The sequence below is a fragment of the Linepithema humile genome, chromosome 6, assembly GCF_040581485.1.
Source record: "Linepithema humile isolate Giens D197 chromosome 6, Lhum_UNIL_v1.0, whole genome shotgun sequence".
In the NCBI taxonomy this organism is placed as follows: domain Eukaryota; kingdom Metazoa; phylum Arthropoda; class Insecta; order Hymenoptera; family Formicidae; genus Linepithema; species Linepithema humile.
In genome coordinates, this window is record NC_090133.1 from 3104349 (window position 1) to 3127988 (window position 23640).

General features: G+C 32.0%; 5 protein-coding genes across 11 annotated transcripts; 2 read left to right on the forward strand and 3 right to left on the reverse strand.

The window, feature by feature from the left end:
* Positions 1–334: 334 nt before the first annotated feature.
* LOC105670675 (E3 ubiquitin-protein ligase RNF185) lies at positions 335–4924 on the reverse strand. Of its 4 annotated transcripts, none has more exons than XM_012364325.2 (5): positions 4532–4924; positions 2618–2775; positions 2405–2536; positions 2038–2207; positions 335–1654 (listed from the first exon to the last, which is right to left on the reverse strand). In XM_012364325.2, exons 2-5 carry the CDS (start codon positions 2761–2763, stop codon positions 1557–1559), a joined length of 546 nt encoding a protein of 181 aa, XP_012219748.1. In that variant the 5' UTR covers positions 2764–2775; positions 4532–4924; the 3' UTR covers positions 335–1556. The 4 variants fall into 4 exon arrangements, with proteins under 4 accessions (XP_012219748.1, XP_012219747.1, XP_012219746.1 ...); XM_012364324.2 differs by lacking the exon at positions 4532–4924 and adding an exon at positions 4187–4210; XM_012364323.2 differs by lacking the exon at positions 4532–4924 and adding an exon at positions 4022–4180.
* Positions 4925–5094: 170 nt separating this feature from the next.
* Positions 5095–7640, forward strand: Clc (clathrin light chain). 2 transcript variants are annotated; one of them, XM_012364302.2, is made up of 7 exons: positions 5095–5256; positions 5494–5653; positions 5766–5885; positions 5969–6058; positions 6164–6275; positions 6610–6621; positions 7267–7640. In XM_012364302.2, exons 2-7 carry the CDS (start codon positions 5497–5499, stop codon positions 7445–7447), a joined length of 672 nt encoding a protein of 223 aa, XP_012219725.1. In that variant the 5' UTR covers positions 5095–5256; positions 5494–5496; the 3' UTR covers positions 7448–7640. The 2 variants fall into 2 exon arrangements, with proteins under 2 accessions (XP_012219725.1, XP_012219726.1); XM_012364303.2 differs by lacking the exon at positions 6610–6621.
* Ankle2 (ankyrin repeat and LEM domain-containing protein 2) lies at positions 7589–12199 on the reverse strand. Its single transcript, XM_012364301.2, has 10 exons — positions 11718–12199; positions 10892–11223; positions 10423–10734; positions 10127–10279; positions 9637–9851; positions 9217–9391; positions 8998–9145; positions 8723–8816; positions 8507–8635; positions 7589–8377 (listed from the first exon to the last, which is right to left on the reverse strand). Exons 1-10 carry the CDS (start codon positions 11965–11967, stop codon positions 8329–8331), a joined length of 1857 nt encoding a protein of 618 aa, XP_012219724.1. The 5' UTR covers positions 11968–12199; the 3' UTR covers positions 7589–8328.
* Positions 12200–12739: 540 nt separating this feature from the next.
* aub (aubergine) lies at positions 12740–20407 on the forward strand. Of its 2 annotated transcripts, none has more exons than XM_012364295.2 (11): positions 12740–12877; positions 13753–13946; positions 14662–14764; positions 14997–15137; positions 15408–15616; positions 15723–15908; positions 16001–16171; positions 16339–16615; positions 16750–17102; positions 17485–17893; positions 18169–20407. In XM_012364295.2, exons 2-11 carry the CDS (start codon positions 13767–13769, stop codon positions 18807–18809), a joined length of 2670 nt encoding a protein of 889 aa, XP_012219718.2. In that variant the 5' UTR covers positions 12740–12877; positions 13753–13766; the 3' UTR covers positions 18810–20407. The 2 variants fall into 2 exon arrangements, with proteins under 2 accessions (XP_012219718.2, XP_067213491.1); XM_067357390.1 differs by lacking the exon at positions 12740–12877 and adding an exon at positions 13589–13634.
* Positions 20408–20844: 437 nt separating this feature from the next.
* Positions 20845–23446, reverse strand: sta (stubarista 40S ribosomal protein SA). Of its 2 annotated transcripts, none has more exons than XM_012364334.2 (6): positions 23294–23446; positions 22558–22720; positions 22102–22307; positions 21621–21908; positions 21180–21404; positions 20845–20987 (listed from the first exon to the last, which is right to left on the reverse strand). In XM_012364334.2, exons 2-6 carry the CDS (start codon positions 22688–22690, stop codon positions 20910–20912), a joined length of 930 nt encoding a protein of 309 aa, XP_012219757.1. In that variant the 5' UTR covers positions 22691–22720; positions 23294–23446; the 3' UTR covers positions 20845–20909. The 2 variants fall into 2 exon arrangements, with proteins under 2 accessions (XP_012219757.1, XP_012219756.1); XM_012364333.2 differs by having other exon boundaries at positions 22102–22313.
* Between the last annotated feature and the right edge of the window lie 194 nt (positions 23447–23640).

Here is a 23640-nt window from a genome sequence, read left to right on the forward strand (position 1 = left end):
CTTCTATAGAAAATATACAAGATTCTCTTCTTTAAAATTTAACAAGTTGCAGAATAATATTAATATGCAATTAAGGAAAAAAAATTCCAAACAAATTAAAATATTACATTTTCTTTGTATTATTTATGCAAATAAAATGCTTGTAATTAAAACTGATATTTACTTACAACTGCAATATATATATATATATACCAATATATATATATACCAATATATATAATTTTACTTACATTGTTTATATAATTATATATCCTAATATACATAAATTTATTTATATAAGTTCAAAAATGTATAATTAATCTAAAAATGTATGTACGAATAAATGATACCAACGGTAAATTATCTTCATTTTATTTCTTGAAAATTAAAAATATGAAAGAAAATATGTAAGAGAGAGAGAGCACATTTCTGCTAATGTTTTCTAATAAAATATAGTTATATATAAAACGGGCATAATTCAATTTACCATTGACAAAACCCTTATGGAAATTGATATACGCGGAATCGCAGCAAAGAAAAATAAAAATTCAGATCACTGAATTAAAAAGCTGATATTCTCAGAAAATTAAATTTTTACATCGCGTTATATTACAAGGCATCAAAAGCATACGTAGTAACTTAACTTAAAATCTAGATTATATATACACTGTTCAAATGCGGTTTTTCCCAAAAAACCGCACAATCTATTTTAACGATATACATTAGTATTCTCTCTTTCTCTGTATTCTCGTTTAAAGCTAGTCCCTCGTTGAAATCATATTGAACTGCGCCGTCAGAAGCGAGAAATCATATTAATTTTTTTTTACACTAACATCAAAATAAATTTTTTTCGCACGTTACGAAATCCATTTTTACTGGGAATGTTTGTGACGCATGTAGATAGAATTCTACATAGATTTCCATAAAGGAATTCTATATTCTTTAATAGAAAAGGGTGTTTTGTATAGTTTCTATATTAACATAAATGGGAGTGTACGAAAAAATGTATTTATTTTAATGCAAAAAAATTTTATAATTTCTCTTCTGTCAATTTAATATGACTGTAATAAGGAAACATAGCCTTAATTACATATCGTTATGTTTTAAATATGTTGGGCAGCTTACGCGCTCTTCTCTCTATGGAAATAATATATATTTATATATATTATATATGATATATATGAAATATATAATAATATATATTTTTATATATAATATATATGAATATACACATATACATATATATATATGTGTGTGTGTGCAATATTAAGAAATATCAGAGCTGTCTAAATCGGAGAGAAATCAAACGCAAATGCCGACAAAATTGTGTAAAAAAAATTTGCAAGATAAAAACGCTTGATCTGTTATTTCTTTTTAGCAGCGAAAATGAGATGTAACATTTTAATGTTATGGATTCACGCAGACATAAAAAATAAATTTATATATTTTTTTTTTTTCAAGGAGAATTTACGAAAACTAATGTAATTGTTACGATTATCATAGACCAACAAAATATTATAAATAAAGCAAAGTATTGCACGTTGCAGGGTAGACTGGTATATAATTTAGGAACAGCGTTACGCCATCAGTAGCCAACAGATGAATAGTATTGCTAACCACAAAAATACCTTAGATAAGAACTGCTCTTCGTCGTATTGTGGCGTGCCTCTGGGAGCTAAAAGTAAATAATTTATTTTTCTTTTATAAATTGTCTTCCAAATTATCTTAATCATCGTAAAAATATCGAGTTAATCACAACTTTATTACGTTTAAAAACAATATAAAATAAGACTATAAGACACGTCACACATACGTCACACTTTTATTGTTTAATTTGTTTATTAGCGTTAATTAGAAAAGAACACAAATATTTTCATCATGTTCATAATATTAGATGTAAGCTGCTAAATACTTTCTTTCTATATAAATTTATAAAATAAGTTATATAAATTAAATAAAACTGCATTTTTTTTATTACTATGCATGCACCTATTATGTATATATGTATATATTTGTTACTTGCAAATTGTATTAGCGTGAATTTGTAATAATTGTTACCTGCGCTAGGCCGCGTTTCTCCGAAATTAAAAGTCGACGTAAAGAAAGCAAATGGAAAAGTGCCGATTCCAAATGACATATAGGAACCGTCGCCGAAACCGAAACCGGAGAAACCAACGTTAGCTTCTGGCTCCGATCTCTGACCAGCTGGGCGTGGTGGCACATTATTCCTAAATGAAATCGTTTCATTAATTGGGAATGTGAATTGTGTTATTTAATTTTCCTATGATATAAAGCGAAAGAAACTACAAGATATTCCTTGCGTTACAATGTGCAAATACGAATAATATAATTTCCTTCGTTTGTAATTAATGCAATTAAAATGTATAATTAATTCTCTCTTTTCGACGACGGAAACAATTTTTACCTTGGATCCTCATGCTTTGTGGCCCCACGTCCATACAATGGAATGACTTTATCTTTGCTTATGGCAGCTTTACATACTGGACACACCTGTCTAGTCGGTCTGGTCTCTAACCACTGATGCAGACACGGCCAACTGTATTACGAATTATATTATCTCAATTATCATACAAATATTTATTTTTTATATGTATTGAGTTATCAAACCAGCATTTACCAGAATAAATGACCGCACATACTAACTACCGCATCTTTTGCGGTGTCCAGACAGATATTACACTCAAACATCCTGTCATCCTTCTCCTTTTCCTCCGCGGAGCCCGACGGCTTAGACGGACCCGCTTGTTCTCTTGTCCTACTCATCTTTCGAGGTTCCTAAGAACATCCATATATTCAATTTTTCACATAGATATTTTTATGTTTGCAAGCAACAAAATAATCAATCTGCGCAACCAAATACTACCTAACAATTTTAAAATAATATGCATAATTATAATTTTTAATTACACCTAGGAGTTTATACTCATATTTGTATATTCATTGCATTATAATTTATATTTGTGATTAAAATTTCAACTTGCATAATTTAATATTAATTCAGCAATATATTGTGTTATAATCCAGACACACGTGTGATAAAAAGGATGCAAGGATTTTGTAAATATTTTCAGAAATTATTCGATTACTATACGACTTCTAAAGCAATTAGATAGCATAACGTCTGACGTAAGCACGTATATACAATATGTGTGAGAACTACGACAAACAATGTCAGAAATCATGTACATACGTGATAAAAAAATCGGCGAGATATAAACGTTGTTCACGCGGGCAGCAATTAACTCCGTGACATAGGTATTAATATAAACAATAAGAAAATATTAACGCGCGAAAAGAACGTTGAGTTGCAACTCATGCAAAGTTATTCCGGAATTATTAAGCGAACGTTAACGACTTTTTCTACGTTCTCAAGAATATTGGGATCAAAGTATACTTAGATACGTAATGAATGATAAATATGCATAGGTGTGACACGTGCAATCATGCGTAATATTTGCTTTTTGCGACTATTCTTCAGAATTAAATTCAAGTCGAAGTTCTTCGTGAAAATCGAAAATATAATAGAATTTTTCACAACACTAGATTTCTCAACTAATTTTAATTTTAAATCACACATTTATACGTCCTGCAATAATTTATATTAACAAACGCATCCTTGCATCTTTCATATTTACACCAGACGAGCCTGCCGAACAAAAATAAATTCCCCCTCCCCCTTTCCTATCCCTCTCATTCTCACTATCTTGTAACATTTACACGTCATTCTATTCATAATGCTTCACAAGCGCGTCATTATATTTATCTAATATTTTTAACGATGTAACATTATACATCGTCATCTTATCATCTCCCCCTTTTCGAAGTGTCACTTTTCCTTTTTCCTTTCCAATAATTAATTCATTCGAGCTATAATAAATCACTCTCCTTTTTTCTCTCTCCCTCTCTTTCTCTCTTTCTCTTTCCTATAACTTTACTACGTCATACTATTTATCGCCTCAGGCACCTCTCCACTCGTACAATCGCACGACGATCTCGTTAATCAGTTTCACTAATTTCTTACCGTTTTTTCCTTATTATCATCCGTTTTAACTCTTCTGTAACACATTACATATCTAATCCCAATTGTAATCGCCTTTGCTCACAATAACACTACGTCACTTCGCTTATCACACGTATATCATGCCCATTCACGCACTTACACATCATCCAACCTTATGTCTCTTACCAACATAACCTCCTTATTATTCGATTTGCATACTATATTTGAATAATTATTAAATTCTGTTGCGATGTTTCTCTCTTCTTTCTCTTCTTCTCTTTCTCTCTCACACTCACACACATTCTCTCTGTCTTATACGTCACTCCGTTTATGGCCCATTCGCATAATAACACATCATCCAATTCTAATTTCCTAACCAACACTAACATAATCTTTCTATTTAGTATTCTATCTCGTTTTCCTCTTTATATATTTTGATATTTCAATAATTAAATACACATTTAATTAAAGTATTAATTTCCCCTCCCTTTCATTCATGCATATAGCGAATTGGACGAAAATTGCACTCACTTTTTGATAGGAGAAGGGCAGGCTCAGCCCTCTGGCACGAGGAAGTTTCGATTTTTCTGCCTCCTGCAGGACACAATTAGAGGAAGTACCACAAAATCCGTTTTTTCCAGCAATCGAATGGCAATAATCGGTGAGATTCGCGTGTGGTGCTACGTGCACACAAAACACATGATTTTGCGAACAGGATGTCGGTCGAGCGATAGAGAGGCACGTAAGGTCGACGTCGCGACGATCACAATATTAGCATTCTTCTATCACCGAAAAAAGCAACTTTATTTAGTACTACGACGACTTCTACGCGCAAGAAGACGCAATCGACAACTACAATTGCAGTCAATTGCAGTGTCGAAGCGCTTCTTTCGCGAAATGGTAGCGATTTATAGGAAAAAAGTAATTTACATTTTTACCGACGCAACAATTTGGATTGGCATTAAATTTTAATCTGATTTACATTAGATGGCGCTAGTGAATTCTAGGAACCCTAGATTTCCAGGGCAAGATAATAATAATTTCTCTAGCAAGATGTCATTTTTACGGTAGATTCACACTGCATGAATAGACAGAAGTATCGTATCTCAAGTAGTGAGTAGTGTTCTACAATTGACGTTTACCAAGGATCTGAGAGAGAAATTGACGCAAGTAAGGAGGTGTTTCCGTCGGATAACGACGACATTGTACATTCCATAATTTTTCCCAATTGAAGATTGTACATTTACATCTCACGTGTAAGTATCGCAAATAGAAAACATTTTCCAACAATATCTCGGATGAATAAATGCTTGACTGGAATTGATTCGTTAACCTCAAATATCGAATTCTCGATGACATTTAATTTTTTTCTTCTGAAACACAGTATATTTTAGCTGTATTACCTTTATATTATCTTGAACACAAATAATAGAATAATCTTTATCCAGAGAATAAATCGTTTTATTTTTGACAAAAGAATATTTTTCTTATAGACAATGGATGCGTTTGGCGACAATTTTGTCAATGAGCCTGAAGTGGATCCAGCGGCAGAGTTTCTGGCCAGAGAACAGGATCAGCTTGCTGGTTTAGAGGAGGACATTACGCCGATGGCTGTGACTCTGGCTGCAGCAGCGGCAGCAGGTCAATCTGATGGTAAATTAAGTTTAATATGTAAATATAAGAGAGTAATTTTTCTATTTGTCTGTTTGATAGAATTTATAAAATTCTGTTACTTATTATAATGTATTCTTTATATATCTTACAGATGATCTATCTGGAAAATTTGGAAATCTAAAAGTTGGCCCAGGTGGTGATGCAGAAGGCAGCTTTGAAATTGTGGATACCATTGGACAACCTACGGAAATACAAGCTCCATCTGCAGCAGGTACAAAATATTTCCAATTCTTTTTAATCACTTTTTAAAGACGATTTGATACCTAAATTTTAACTTGTATAATGTACTGGCAGAATCGTCACCTGTAGCTGCACCAGCTAAAGAAGAACCTGAAAAAATCAAGAAGTGGAGGGAAGAACAGAAAGCACGTCTTGAAGAGAAAGGTATTAAAATTTTGCAATTTAATTATTAAAATAAATATTACTAAAACATTTTTGTTATGATTATTTTAAAAATAATCTGAATAATATTGTGTACAAACGTTTTAGATGCGGAAGAGGAAAAAAAGAAAGAAGAATGGAGAGAAGCAGCTAAGAAAGAATTAGAAGAATGGTATAAGCATCATGCAGAAACCATTAATAAAACAAAAACTACTAACAGGTAATTTTACGAATCGTTTTTACTTTTCTTCTTTTATATTTTTGTTTCGCGAAAAATTGGCAAACTAAGCAGTGAATTGCAGCTGTTGTTTAGTATCTTTCAAGGTTATTGAAATATATAACAAAGCTACACTTATTTATAATATCAAAGACAGAAAATGCAATGTGTTTTACTAAAAATTTACCGAAAAGTATAATAGATATTGGACTAAGTTATCATCATTTAAAGTATATATCAATATTAATATCGATAATTAGTCCAATAATTTACGCTACAAACTTTTGAAGTTTTTAATATATATATGTAATTGTATTATTTTCATTTCGCTTCTTAGGGAGTCGGCCAAGTAAGTTTAAAATATTTTATAGGCATGAAAACATGCATTGCATTCATGCATTATAACACGACTCGCTTACACAGCATCGAGAATCCAAACACTAATTATCCAGAATGAAGCAGTAATATAAAAACACAATTTTCTTTCTCCCCTTTTTCCGTTTCAATTGCCGCGATATTGCTTTTTAATAAAAGATTGCACCAAACAACACGTTGCTTGACGAAGTTACTATTCTTAAGATTATCTTTGCTTTACAATATGCGAAATATGCATATGCTGATAAATAAGTGCACTGATTAATCTTTGAATGTTTGCCAATCATCTCGATCACATTGAGAATTTGAATAAAAAATACGAATTGAAGCAATGAAGCATTAACATGCTTATGTATGTACAATAGGAATGTTATAAAAAAGAACTGTGAAGTAAACGACTCTTGCATTGAGTCGCATATCTAGATTTTATTATATATCTGGATATTATTGCATCTATGCACAGGATCTTGGTTCAACACAAACTTATTTATATCTTTTATCAAGACACTAAAATTATAAATAAAATATAAATATAAATAATTTTTCATTTCATTATGTTACTAACGATTATATGATGCACAATTTCACATTGGTGTAATGCGCATTTTTTCATAAATAGGAATGCAGAGAAGCAATTCGTCGCAGAGGCGGACGAAGTCGAACCAGGCACCGAATGGGAGCGCATCGCCAAGCTCTGCGAATTCAATCCGAAGTCGTCTCGCACTTCCAAGGACGTCTCTCGGATGCGGTCGATTATCTTACAATTAAAGCAGACTACGCCCACTCCCACTAACGCTTGATTAAATTGAAGGAACTATCTCACAATTAGATATTGAGGACATAAATCTTGATAAATAAGAAAATATATATATATATATATATATATTATAATAATGCACCGTGGTTACGGCGGTATTGTACGAAAGAAAAACTCATAAATGTTCTGTTAAAATATATATTATTGTGATTAATAAAGGTTATTGATAACAAATATATTACGAGGTACATAATGATTAAAAAAAAAAACATGAGTAACACATATTTGTGCATGGCTGTAAGATACAATGGAGGCAAGACTCGCGGAAATCAGCGAACGTATTTTTCAGTGATTAGCATTTATTTTAACTATAAACATCGGTGAATAATAAAAGAAGTATATGCTAACCGTTTCGAAAGCTCACCTCGAATACTCTTGGTTACATGTCTCTTGTAAAAACATCTCAAAATATATCTCTCATCTTACCTAAAATATACCTAGTAGGGCTTGCTTATGTTAACAGCGTTTTGATTAAAAAAGTGTATACAACTTACACAACATTAACACAGTAAGATTTTTCTTTAAGATTAGTTGACATTGACGTCAATTACGGTTCAAGTTTTTCTAAACTTAACTCTCGTCTTTTATACTCTATTTTTTTGCCATGTAATTATTGTGCAATCAATCACGTTCTTTTCTTTTTTTTTATGCTAGAATAAAAGTGAGGATTGAGAGTTTGAAAGTTCAAGATAGAGGGCTTGAATTCGCGAAGGTAAAAGACAATTGTAGAGTTGAACTTGGGATGTACATTTTATCTTTAGATAGTGTAGAATCGTCGTTTAGGAAAAATAATGATCTTATCCAAGTTTATATGCTAATTCAAGTTTGGCATCTAGATGTAACTCCATCCTAGTTGTTACATATTTAATTATTGTGAAATAATTTTCGTCTGAGCAAGTTTGTTTTGTTGAACCTATAAATTAGAAACAAAAAATAAAAAATTATAAAGCTGCTTTATCACTATTGTCACATTATTAGTGACAAATTTGAAGTTCAGAAATATTAAATTGGAATTAAAATTTACACATGCGTCATGATATACCTGTTTGGATCACGTTTTATAACTAGTTTCATGTCGTGTCGCCAATAGTAAATGTGAGGATAGGTATCGGGAGAAATCGCAGTCGAAAGTGCATTGTAAACAGCATAATCCAATTTCGTTGGTGAAAATCTGAAAAATATTAACAAATTATATGAACTATTGTTTAAGTAAATATTTAACTTCAAAAAGCATGAAGAATAAAAGAAAATTATTCACCCTTCAATAAATGTTGTAAGACCTTCTTCAGCATTCTGCATGTCATCGTCGGAATCATTTTGAAGTTCTGGTGAGGATGGAGGTGTAAAAAATTCTAAAATATTTGTAAAATAAAAATTATGTTTAGCGTTGATTCTTATAATAATAAAACCATAAATCCATATCAGAGAAATATATATAAGGACCATAAAATCATAAATGGTGAAATTAAAGTATATTATAATAATTTTATTTTAAAGGATATAATGTCAAAGAATATGAAATATGAAAAATACCTATATTTTCTTCGATTTCATCATTTTCCACAGATAATGATTGAAATTTACGACAGATGGTTTTCATCTCACAAACAGCGTTCATTTTCTCTGATGTCTGTTGGCAGTTTGCTGGTTCATTCTCATTCGGGTTATTAATCAATTTTTGCTGAAGAAATAAAAACATAAAAAAATTAGTTGTACAAATATTAAAGCACGTCGTTTAATGTATTGTCATACCATTGCAGAATTAATTGACCGCATCGTGTAATTTTGGTTTTTGTATTTGTTCTGAAATCTCTGTTCTAAATACTTTTCAAGCTTCATCAATCCTTCGTCACCTCGGAAATCGACAAAATCTTTTAAAAACGGCCAATACTCCTTCCAAGGCACTTGACATTCCTCAGCAAGATCCCTGAAAACATCAGATATTGTAGCACAAGTCATTAATTTTTTATTTTAATTAATAAAATATACAGAAACAAACACACACATACTAAGAGAATAATGTCATAATTACATCAATTGTTCTAATGATTGTAATTTTCATATAATTCATCAATTAATTCCACATTATTTACAAAGTACTCATACTTTGCAAGCATAAATTAATATCAATATTAATAACACAATAATAATTTAGATTTAACACATATATACCTTCCAACACGTTCCAGTCCTTTTTCTGTATCCTCTAATCTCAAAGCTAAACTAGGACTACTTATAATACTGGATACATCGCCTTGTCCTTTTTTAGGAGTTAAACGCGGTGGGGTTTTCCATTTCCTCCGGAACTCTACCGCCTGTGACTTGTTCATTGGACCAGCAAATGCTCTTACTTCCACACGTGGACTCATAGGATCACTATTCAAATTCTGAAAAGAAAAGAAAAATGTATTTTACAATACACGACATACACATTAAGATAGAAAACACTGAGATAAAATGCTTATTATGTCCAATAACTGCATAAAAGTAATGTAAAATATAATTTTGATAAATAAAATTAATAAAATAATGCAAATAGTAATAACAAAGTTGATAGCAATAATATTAATATAATAAAAAAATAATATAAAAATAATTTTATTTCTTTAATTAACAATGTAATTCACAATTTTTCAGATTTTATCGATGCAAATGTACTTACAAGTGGATTAGTCGGAGAGAATGGCTCTCCAATAATAGGTGGACAAGCATTGCCTTCTGCTCTCAATACAGGTACATAAAATTGATCTTCCAGCAACATACGTATTTCACGCTTTAAGTCTTCATCTTCTTGGCACTTTCTGCTACATATTATCTGAAATGTCATTACAAATACATATATGTAATATAAAAATACATATACACATATTTATATTTAATTATAAAAAAATAGCAGTAATTACATAAAGTACATATCAGAACAATGTCAAAAAATATTAAAGTCAATTGAAAACGTACTTCCATAGGTAACTGTTTATACTTGTTTGGCAAGGTTTTGATGCATTGAGAATAAGAAACGAGAACTCGAACCACATCCTTATAACCAAATTTAACAGCAAGATGCAATGGAGTTTCATTGAGACCTTTGTCAGGTGTATTTAAGTATAAATCCAACATAATCTGCGCAGGATCCAGATTACTTCTACAGTCGGTTTCTCCAAAATGCCACTGTATAAATTTGGGATCTCCAACCGTGTTTAATATGAATTCGCACATTTGTGGTTTGTCACTTCTCGCTGCTATGTGCAATGCATTATATCGAGAGCCCATCTAAAATATAATTGTTTTCTTGTAGAGAAAATGTATACAATATACTTCACAAGTAATTGTATAATGTTAATATTAAATTTTTTAATTAAAACTAAGCAATTCTTTTTAGCACAAATATACTTATTTGTATAAATATAATTGCAAGTATTATATTTACCTGTAAAATTGCAGGTGTATCTCCACTACTTATTAAATATCTTGGATTTTCCCATACAGTACTCTTCACAGCCTCCATATCTCCACTCTCAATTAATTTTTTGAAGCCCACAAGCTCTTGTGGTTTTGGTGCCTTAAAGTTGCTAGATTTTTCTTGTGTTACAACAATGCTAGGATAAATAGAATAAGCAGAATAATTGGTAGATTGTTCTTGTCCACTTTTTGCATATGCCTCGGCATCCAAACGATTTCTAAAGGTTTTCAAACGTGCCTTTTTATGTGTCTTTATCACAAGTAAGGCAGATGGCATATCTTCATAAATATGAATACATTCTGCAAAAGACAATAGTATTCAATGTAACATAATATTAATATACTAACAACAATAATAACTAAAAATATGAAATGCATAACAGCATAAATTAAGTTTTTGATGCTATATAAATTATTAATGTAGTTTTCTTTGTTTAACAAACATTAATTATATAGATTAATCCACTTAATTTAATCAACAAAAACAATTTTTATGCGATCTCAGACTTCTACGCAATATCATAGAATAAATAAAGTACTGTATTATCACACAAGACTGTCAAAAATACATAAATCAAGAAACTTGCTTTCTGAGATAACATATTTTAGCTGATAACAAGTGATCCACTCTGTATGTAAAAAAAAAATATCCATTAAATATCTACTCAATATATTATAAAATCAATGTTGAGATGGTTATCAATTACTAAATTATATACTTTTACTTTATTAAATTATAATTAAAGTAATAAAATTACATTAATGAGGAAACATTATTCTGAATCAGTGTTCACCTTTTGTATCTTCATCCGGCGAGTCCTTGTCCTGTGGTATGTACACAGCATGAAAAACCGTCTCATTCGAAAGGTTAGAACGTGTATCGCACGCAGATTGCGTCTCCGTTTTTTCGCTCTCGTTCATTTTAACTTTCTCTTCGAATTCCTCATTGAACAAATTAATGAAATTCTGATAAGACGCTAGTTTCAAATACCACAATGACTCGATACTTCCCAAGACGGTCACATGTTTATGAAAGTATGACATTTGTTACAAAACAAAGAGTCAACCGGCGCAACTCACGATGGTATTTCATCTTCTTACTAATTCGTGATTTTTTCGAGAGCGACGTTTCGCGAGATCGAGAATATTTGAGGGAAAATCTTTTTCTTCCGAAACTGATATTTTCAACGATTCAATAGAAAAAGATGTCAAGGAAAACGAGGATCAAGTACGACGATAAAACCATACATGATTAAAATAGCGCGCATCATACTGAATCATAGAATAAATAAAAGTAGAAGTGCGTTCGACTAATTATTACCACCAGAATGTGGTTGTGTTCATTTTAGGTTCAGTAGGCTCGCTTAACCTACAAATGCTTCGAAATACGCTTTTTCTCCTTTCTTTCAATAAGGAAAGAAGGAAAAGAAGAACGCTTCGTAGCATTTGTAGCGTCAAATAGATCGCATTAATTACATTAGTGGCATTTTCGGCACTTACTGTCTAGAGATATTTAATTATAGAAAAGAGATAGCAATATAAAATGAACGTCTATCTTTGTTGCAACTAGAAAAAGTGGAAGAGATACGTCGTCAATTTTTAAGATCCTTTTATCATCTTCTTTCACAATGTTATATATTGCACATTGTGATCGATAATTCTCAGGTTTTATGCTGTGAAATTGCTACATATTTTGACAAAAATTAAACTAAATTTCTCTAAATATTGATTTTATATGTTCACTTTTCAAATATCAAGTGTGTATAATTTCTTTCTGATTGGCTGTCAGTTACGTGATTGTAATGCTGTAACCAATCAGGTTGAGATTTTTATACTTTCACATATACTTGCAAGAATAAAGTATTAGATCTGTGTTAAACCAATCCATAGCAGCTAGAATAAGCTAGATATTGTGGAGCAAAGGACGAGAGTTGAACGAAAGAGTATTTTTCAGGTAAAGCTCAGTTTATTCTACATTTTCTCGCGAATTATCTGATATTTATAACATAGATCCGATGTATAGGTCCGCTTTATCAAAAGATATGTTGTCCTCGCTTGTGAAAAAATCACAAACATCGTATTATTGAATAATTCGTAAGTCTAAATGAACAACGACAAAAAGATGGACGACAAAAAGTTGGAAAAGTTGGAAAAGTTTCGGAAAGGCGATATGATCAGCTCATGTTTAAAAGCTCATTTCTGAAGAAAAAAGGCTTACACACTTTCTTTTGTTACGAGCTAAAAGAAAAAACCAATCTTAAGATTATTAATATATGTATTCAACTATTGAATAGAAAAAAAAGAGAAAAAAATGTGGGAATAAAAGAGCCCGTGATTATTTGATTATTTGGGAAAATTTTTTGATCACAGTATAATGCCGTTTTTCATCAATTGTTAAATTACGAATATAGGTACCGTAATTGGAAAAGATTCGTTCATTCAATTAATTTCAGAAAAATTCGATTATATAGTCTGAAAAACTTAAAGAAATCGCGATCGGAAATTTTCCAGCCAAGATCACAGTTCTAAAAAACACGACCGTTTTAACGCTGCGATTAAAAATACGCTTTGTACTGTGGTTTTTCTTATCGCGACACATGAGCTTTAGATTTTTTTTCTTTGTTTATGTTTCGAACGTGCCTTAGCCTGCTTCGTGTGCGTGCATGAACTGGTTCGATTTATGAGTTCTTATAATCATCTTAGCCGACATTGTGAGGCTCCCTGTTGCGTAATTAAACGCACAAATTATTAGATGCATTTTCTTTTTTTTTGCGACAAATGTATTAGTTTTTTGTTGGTATTTATTAATATTATATTATATTATCTTAGATATCTCAGTCAAGATGTCTCAAAGAGGGCGAGGAACGCGTGGGCGAAGCAAACCACAACCGCTTTTAACTGATCGATCCGATTCTTCGCGATCTTCACAAGATAAAACTATTTCCTCACAGCAACAGCTTCCACATTCTCAATCCACAAGCAGTGGGCAGATTCGTAGACCGGGACAACCTACAGAATCTATGGTAAATAATATATTATATATATGTATTTGCTACTTTATTAATTCATCAATTAATATTCATTAATATCTAATATTCCAAGTAAGAGTTTTTGGTACTAAAAAACCTTACTAAAGAAGCTTCACTAAAGGAGGTTGAAGGCGCAACAAAAGTGATTTAAAAAAAAATGATATTCCAAGTCTTTGTGTACTAAAAACATTTATCTTTTTATTAATATAAAAATATTAAATTTTAAGAATATTGTGATAATAAAAAGTTAACATGCGATATAAAGATTCTATTGTAATCTAATTAATATAAAAATTATGTTTTAGAGTTTTAACTAATATTACAACTATTTTATATCTGATTTTGGTATGAAATTGATAATTTGATTTATATAACATAATAAAGTAAATTTTTTATGACTTTATAGTAATAAGAAGACAACGTTATCTATTCTTGAATTTTCTATATTCTATATTACTTCTTGTTTTCTCTTCTATGCATTCCTAATGTGACTTGTTTCTCCCTGCCTTTTTTCCTCCTTTCACAGTTCTTTTTTTTATTTTTCTTATCCATCTCTTTTTCTTTCTCATTTCTCAGTTTATAAGTAAAGTGATCAAAATTTCTCTATGAATTGTATCTCAAGTATGAAAACTATTGTTTAACTTAATTAATATAGTAATAACTACAACAATAGTAATTGTTGTATAATGAAATTAAATCTTATTAACAGAGTACTGGACGTGGTATGGCACAACGCATTGGTGAAAGGGGTGACAGCGCAACAATTGGACAAATAGGAAGAGGTCTAGAACACATGACATTGCAACATGGCAGTAAGTTATTTATTTTAAATGGAATATGTAGTAGCATTTGATTGCCTGATATGAATGAGTTAAATAGTATAGATATGTGTTTTGTGTGATATTGTTTCCTGAATGTGATTTATGGCTGCATAGATATTAGAAATACTTCAAAAATTTGTGTTGAAGATATTCGATATACACTTAGACGTATATTTATGTTCTTTTCTTGATATTAAATAAGATTTGCCATATTTTATTGTAGCTGCTAGTGGCGGTGGCGATGCTAGTGTCAGCGCAGGTACTGTGGCTGTTTCATCAACTGGGAGAGGAGCAGTTCGTGGCAAAAGAATATTGCTCACAGATATTCTTGTTACAAAACCCAGTCATGTAGTGAACAAAAAGGGTAAGCTATTCTTGTTGTTGTCTACCATTATTCTTAAATTTCTCGTGTATTTATTTTTCTTGGAAAAGCATTAATGTGGTGATTTTCTTTTTTCTTCTCACACATTATACTAAAGTTTTTCTCAATGAAAATTTTCTTCGACAAATTGTTTGTTTGCTACTTCTTTCAGATGCATAAATTTGGTGCAACATTTTGCACTTGACACGAATAAAATATATTTTATTCTCTTTAGAAAGTTACATTTTCTTATTTATATCGTGTGAATTTCAGGTTCGTCTGGATCCGCTATGACGTTACAATCCAATTATTTTAAACTGTTAAAATCGACCGATTGGGCTATTCATCAGTACCATGTTTATTTCGCACCTGAGGAAGATCGTACGGCTGTGCGTAAAGGTTTACTCAAACTGCATAAAAAGAAGATTGGTGCGTACATCTTTGACGGTTCTGTAATGTACACGACCGCCCGATTGGCTGAGGTAAGTAGTATATATATGCGGCTTTGTATGGCACATACGTGTTCTGTACGTCGTTCAGAACCCTTTCAAATACTTTTATAAAAATAACAATTGTAAAATATTTTAGAAAATGACATTTACTTCAATTCGACAATCGGACGAACAACCAATAACAATCACAGTTCGCCTCGTTGCTGATATGCTTGTAGGAGATTACCATTACATCCAATTCTTTAACATAATTATGAGAAAGTGCTTTGAGCATCTGGATCTAAAATTGATTGGTCGTAATTTTTTCGATCCTCAAAATAAGGTAAACATATCTGTGGACTCGTCAACACTCACGTTGATGCTTCGGAGAAACTTCAGTGTTCACCAGGTGATATCTCTGTTGTATTTATGCAGATTGTTTTGCCGGAGTATAAGTTAGAATTGTGGCCAGGATATATAACTTCCATTCGTCAACATGAGCGCGACATCTTAATGTGTTCTGAAATCACGAACAAAGTTATGCGATTGGAAACATTGCTGGACATCTACCATAACTGTATGCGGGAAGATAATCAAAATTGCAGAGTGAGTTTCCCTTAGATTTTCGTGTAAAAAATAAACATTACATTTCTTTGTATTAGCTTTTAAGAAAACTTTACAAATTATCTCAAATCACTTTTATCAAAATTGCATGCATCAAACATATTTCTTTTAACTTTATTACAAAGATAAATAAAATAATGTGTGTGCAGACAAATTTCATCAACTCTGTGGTCGGCACGGTAGTTCTCACTCAGTATAACAATAATACATATCGTATCGAGGACGTGGATTTCTCAACGAATCCTTGCGATTCATTTTCCATGAAAAATGGTGAAAAAGTAACATACATGCAGTACTACAAAAAGAAGTATGGTATCAATCTTACGCACCGTCAGCCACCGTTGTTAATAGCGAAATCAAGAGTAAAGGGATCTGCTGCAGAGGGGGAACGAATCTACTTACTCCCCGAACTATGCCGTGCGACAGGTGTGCTATGCGTTTTATCAGCGTTTCTAAAAAATCTAATCTTTACTTGTGATTGTGTCTTCAAATTTAGCAGCGAGAAAAATTTTTCCAAAATTGTCGATCTTGCTACTCCTAATTACTGTGGCAATTTACAGGTATGACTGATAACATGAGAGAAAATTACAAGCTTATGTCATGCGTGGCCACATACACTCGTCTGAATCCTCAAAATCGCATACAAAAATTACTGAGCTTCAATAAAAGACTTCAAAGCACACCTAATGTTGTAACGGAATTTACTGAATGGAACTTGCAATTAGATAACAAATTGCTCGATATTCCCGGACGTTTGTTAAATAATGAGGTACTTACATTTGGCGGAAATGCAACTATAACACCTAACAAAGGCGATTGGTCAAGAGAGATGCAAAATAAGAGGTGTTTGGTCAGCAAGCCATTAAAAGATTGGATCCTTATCGTTACGGAGAGAGATAAGAGTATGATTCAGGTATTATCACATCTTTATTCAGTTAAATATTACTTTATATTTCTCTGTATTATTTATACATCTGCATAATTATTCTATTAGAAAAAAATATTCTAATTAAAAAATTATTTTTTAGTTTTTGAAATAACAATATCTATTTCAACATTGATATTTTTGTGGAATTGCTAGTTTTTGTCGTTTTTTATGTATTTCTATATTCTATATTTCTATTCTATATTTTTGTTATTTATTTTATTATATACATGATTCGAAAAAGTAAAAGAAAAATTATTTATTTTTTTCAAAATATAATTAATATTTCAAAATTGGATTAAAATATATATACCGATCAAATGTATAACATTAATATCTAATCATTTTGATCGAAAATATTTTATTTCAGAACTTTATATCTACTCTGACGAAAGTATCGAGAGGAGTAGCATTTGACGTGGATAATCCGACTATAGAAATTATTCGCGATGACAGACCGGGCACGTATAATGACACACTAGAGCGTATTCTGAGCAAGAGAATACCACAGTTAGTGTTTTGCGTAGTATCAAACAATCGCAGTGATCGTTACTCTGCAATTAAAAAGAAGTGCTACGTGGATCGACCTGTAGCGTCGCAGGTCTGCTTGTCCAGGACTCTCTCGCACAAGAATATCATGTCTATCGCTACGAAGATAGCTATACAGATGAATTGTAAATTGGGTGGAGCGCCATGGCGCGTGGAGATTCCCTTGGACGGATTGATGATTGTCGGATTTGACGTTTGTCACGATACAATGAATAAAAGCAAAGATTTCGGTGAGTTCATGAAAAATAGCGAAAATCAAGATTCAGAATAATAATGGTGACTTTCTAGAGTTAATTTATTCATTTCCCGTTCATTGTATTGAATTAATCCTCGATTAATTCTCAAGCTTTGTATGTTTTTTTTTTTTTTTTTTTTTTTTTTTTTATGAAAAATATGCACAAATGGTTTTTCCTAATATGCGCTACTTGCGTGTAGCATACTCAATTAGCGGAAACTTATCGTGGAACGTCGGTCTTTCTTCATTAACATTGATTTGTCGTTGTAGGCGCCACAGTGGCTTCTTTGGATAGATACATGACGAGATACTACAGTACTGTAAACGCTCACACGACCGGCGACGAGCTATCAACTGAGCTCGCTGTCAACATCTCCAAGGCCGCGCGTGTGTACGGCACGTGCAACAAAACTCTGCCGTCACGCATCCTGATTTATCGCGACGGCGTCGGCGAGGGTCAAGTGTCGCAGGTGTTGGAACGTGAAGTTGGGGCAATACAGAAGGAGCTCAACACATTGTACGGCGGTCCAAATTACAAACTGGGATTCATAATTGTGACGAAGCGACTGAACACGCGATTATTCCTGAATTTTGAGAATCCACCGCCCGGCACGGTGGTTGACGATGTTATCACAAGTCCGATCCGATACGATTTCTTCATTGTGTCGCAGCAAGTGCGACAGGGTACGGTAACACCTACCTCTTACAGCGTTATTTTAGACAATTTGGGTCTAGATCCTGATAAGATGCAACGTCTGACATATAAATTAACTCATATGTATTACAATTGTTCAAACACCGTTAGAGTGCCGGCGCCTTGTCACTATGCTCATAAGCTTGCATTCCTGGTGAGTAGATTCATTCACCGAGTACCGGATTCACGATTGCAAAATACTTTGTACTTTTTGTAATCGGTCTATCTTAACATTTTTTATCACATTTTTTACTTCATATTGCATTTCCTTTCTTCATTTTATTATATATTTCGTTTTTATTGCATTCCAAAGCATTTACTTTGCATTACTATTTTAGTTTGTAATATTTAGTATTAGGACATCTCTAAGAACGGAAACGTGAAAAGTGAAAACTTTTATGTGAATGGAATTGTCGAATTCATAAAGTTTTCACGTTTTTGCTCTTAGAGAAAAATTATATGATTGGTGTCCTGGACCGAACCAGAAAAACTGTTTTGGAATCGAAACCGTTTCATTTGATCGTAGATCAAACCGAAACTAACTGAACCATAACCGGATCGACCGAATTGTTTCCGGTTTACGGGTTTTTTTTTCTTTTTTCAGTTTTTTTTTTGTTCTGGGTTTCGGTCCGAGTTTATTATAGTATATATTGCTATAGTATTGTTACAATATTAACACTGAGTTTTTACAAGAGAAAGCATTTTATTTACATTTTGTTACACAATAAAAATTATATATTAAGTAATCATAAGCATTAATATATCATTATCATAGTAATTCATATTAATAACATATGGAACTTAAAAATAATTTATGTTTCTTTTAATATCTATCTTTGGTAATCTTTTGGCAACAATAATATCTGGTAACGTAATCAAGTTTATTTGGTTATTATTTCTATTGTAATTTAACAAAAAAAAAAAAAAAAAAATTAACGAACTGTATGATAAAAACTAGAAGCAAAAGCACACAATAATGACAACTAAGTATTACAGGATCTTTAAAGATCCTGTACAGATCTTTAAAGTTACAAGATCTTTAAAGATCCTGTAATACTTAGTTGTCATTATTGTGTGCTTTTTGCTTCTAGTTTTTATCATACAATTCGTTAATTTTTTTTTTTTTTTTTTAAATTACAATAGAAATAATAACCAAATAAACTTGATTACGTTACTAGATATTATTGTTGCCAAAAGATTACCAAAGATAGGTATTGAAAGAAACATAAATTATTTTTAAGTTCCATATGTTATTAATATGAATTACTATGATAATGATATATTAATGCTTATGATTACTTAATATATAATTTTTATTTAAATCTCATTCTATAAGTACTTAATTTTCAACTGGTAATATAATTTGTTATTTAAAGTGTTTACGTTTTTTCAACCAACATATTTTTCTACCAACATTATGTTATAAGAGAGAGATATATATATATATATGTATAAGATATATTTTTTATTTGTAATGCAATTGGATAAATAAAGTGTATTTTTTTTTAACAATTATTTTTGAAATAGCATGTGTATAATTTGTTATATTTAAAAATATTTCTGGATAAAGAAAAATGTTGAAAGTGCGGTTTTTTAGTAAGATATCATTTTAGACTCATGATTTTGAAAAAAAACACTGCAGGATAATTTATCTTTAATCTCAAGGTGCCAACGAATTATCTCTGAATTATTACATATCGATACTGAATTATAGTATTATAAAGTATTAAATGTCTTATGACGAAATCGAATTTTGATCACACACACACACACACGCGCGCGCGCGCGCGCGCACACACACACACACACACACAATACTACTAATAAAACACAGAAAAAATTGATCATTTTTAAGAAATACATGTCTATAAATACCTCATCTAGATAAATATAAATAAAAAAAATTTAGTAAAATTAGAAATTAAATATTTTAATATCCGATTTTACAAAATTTTATGTATGTGTGATATATATAGTATATGTATTGTACAATGTGTAATTCTTTTACGAAATGTATGATGTAAATTTAGCTATATACATCAGTGTTCTAAATTTGTATCAATCTAACCTAAACTCAAAGTCAAAAATAATAATAATAATTAATTTCACTGATGCCTTTTTTTAATCCTAAAATCTCAAAATTATTCTACAATTAAAACGTAAATATATACATATTTACAATGTTAGTGAATATTGGCTAAGGAATTACATAGGATATGGGTCTAGGATTAAATTGAAAAGAAAACTTGCAGTTCATTTTAAAAGATTTTATTACAGTACAAAGTGCATTGTCCTTAAAGTGTCAACAAGCACGAGATTACCACTTTTCGCTGGTCGCACCCCCCCAGCTCTGAGCAGCAGGTGTTGCCACAGGTGTTGACCATTCCTCTGGAGGCTGAACAGATAAACACGATTTATAATCGCACATCGATTTCAAATTGTACAATTGTATTTATATGTTGTATTTATATGTTGTGTAAAAATGTCAATAATAAACTACGTAATAAATACATATAATTACACGTCATTAAATTATAATTATAAAAGCAATTAAATTTAATAAATCGGATATATCTGATTGTCTCACCTGAGCAGCCCAATCGCCAGTGGCTTGGAAGGTTTGCGTGGCACCAGCCGCAGGAATGGCAGCGGCCGCTGGCGGTGCCACATCGTCGGCCCAGTTTTCGGTGGGCACTGCGGGCGGCTCGACTTCGTTCACCCAGCCAGGCTCTGGAGCGGGAGCAGGTTCCACCGGACCCGTGAATTCCTTCGCCGGCGCAATTTCCTTCGCGGCCTGTTCTTCCTTCTCCGCCTGAAAAGAAAAAAAAAAAGGCATCTGACATCCGATCGCAAGAGCGCTTGAGCGTGTCAAGCGCTTCAACTTTTCATCAGAAAAGATTAAGCCATAAAAACCAACAGAGATTGCTTCTGGATTCTAGTTGTTTCATCACTACAGGTCATTTGAGAAGAATAACAAAATGGAAGAACTTGTGAGGAAAGGAAAAAAAAAGCACTGAGAAGATCGTACCTCTTCCGGATCTCTGTAGAAGAAGAGATCCACCACTACGTCCCACTTTGTTTCACGTGGGATGGATCCTCTGAGACGGAGGACCTCCCTGGCGAGCAGCCACCACATCAGACCGACGGTGTGCAGACTCTTGGTGTTACAGGGAATCGAGATATCCACAAAGCGCAACGGCGAGTCGGTGTTGCAAAAAGCGATGACTGGGATATTCACATAGCTGGCTTCGGTGATGGGCTGATGATCGGTGGACGGATCCGTGACAATCAGCAAACGCGGTTCACGGAAAGCAGCCTGCAAAAAGAAAGAATCAATGTAGTGCACTTAATCGATCATTTGTCGAGATATTTGATGGCGTTGAAAGAAAATCAGAAAAGATTAAGCCATAAAAATCAACAAGTGTCAATTCTGGAATAAAATGTTTCATCATCAATCTGTATGCAATGACAAAAGTTTGAAAGCTCATACATTTACTGTATTCTTTTACCTGGATCTGATTGGTGAATGCACCAGGAGTGAAACGTCCAGCAATGGGAGTGGCACCGGTATGAGCTGCAAACTTCAGTACAGCTCTTTGGCCAGAGTGGCGGCAACTGATAACGAAAACCTCACTGGGGTGCTCAATGGCGACGATGGCACGTGCCGCAAGCAGTAACTTTTCCCAAGTGTGTCGGAGATTGATGACATTCACACCTGCACCTATAAATTATAGATATATATAAAAATTTAAAACTACCTAAAAAAAAATTGTGTAATATGATCAGATATAAATATTGTTGCACCCGCGACAAGGGTATGCAGGGATATGTAATTTTATACGATCATATAAAATTCAGATCTTTTCATAACTAGTTGTATATATTTACATCTGACCAATTATATTATTTTTTCTCGGGTAGTATATAATTTTTAAATATATATTCAAAGCGCACAAATTATTTACCATCAACTCTTTTTTTATAGACATATTGTTCCATCTGGAAGTTGACATTCTCAGCACCCAGGTGAGTGCCAGCAGCCAACATCTTGGTAACATCGTCCTCTTTGAGGGCTAATACATCTAAACCTCCTGACATTTTAACGTTGTGGTTGAATTACGAGTCAACCTGAAATTGAGTTTTATTTACCACACTTATCAATAATATACATCACAAAAAGATTAAATTATATTTTCCATATATCTTTCAAACCATTCTTATAAGTAAAATAAATCTTTTGTCTATTTAATAATTCATTAAAAAATTGAGTTATATAGAATAAATTTATAAGATAAATAATAATTTACTACATAAAATTCACATAAATTAATATAAAAAATGAAATAATTATAAAGTCTCTATTGCAAGTGCCATCTAACCTCAAAATCGTACAACAATTTAGCACTTTTTCTTACATAAATATTTACATAAATATTGTTTAAAATTTATAGGCCTTCTTTTGTCTAAACTTATATGCCCAAAAATTTAACTATAACATTACAAACAATGTATTATGAAGCAATAAAGTATGCCACGTGCATCGAACGCACATTTTACAAATTAATTATAAATAATCATTACTAAAGAATAATTTATATAAAATAAGATTTTAGACACATTTTTGTTTAGCATATTCTTGTTTCATTTAATTCGCTGTACAAGAAACCATAAAAAATTACGCTAAAATATTACGAAACTTACGTTATAGGATGCCACTAGGAGACTCCGATTGGAAAGGAAGTGACGTCGTGAGCAGCAAAAGAGGGAATACCGCACGCACGCGCAAGCCACGTACACGTGAGCTCCGCGCTTCGGACATTAGAAGGGAGCAGACGTACTATTTCTGTCTCCTTTCTTACGCTCCATTTTAGCGGAAATTTTGATAAATTGTTAACAGGAACACATGATGACACAGGAGCTCACTTGGAATATCTAGTCGGTACACTTACCATCAATGCATTTGTAATGTTGCTCAAGCTGAACAAAAGATAGCACTGTTAAAGAAGTTTAAAAACGACATTTTTTTAAGTCGTTTTTAGAACGTCTTA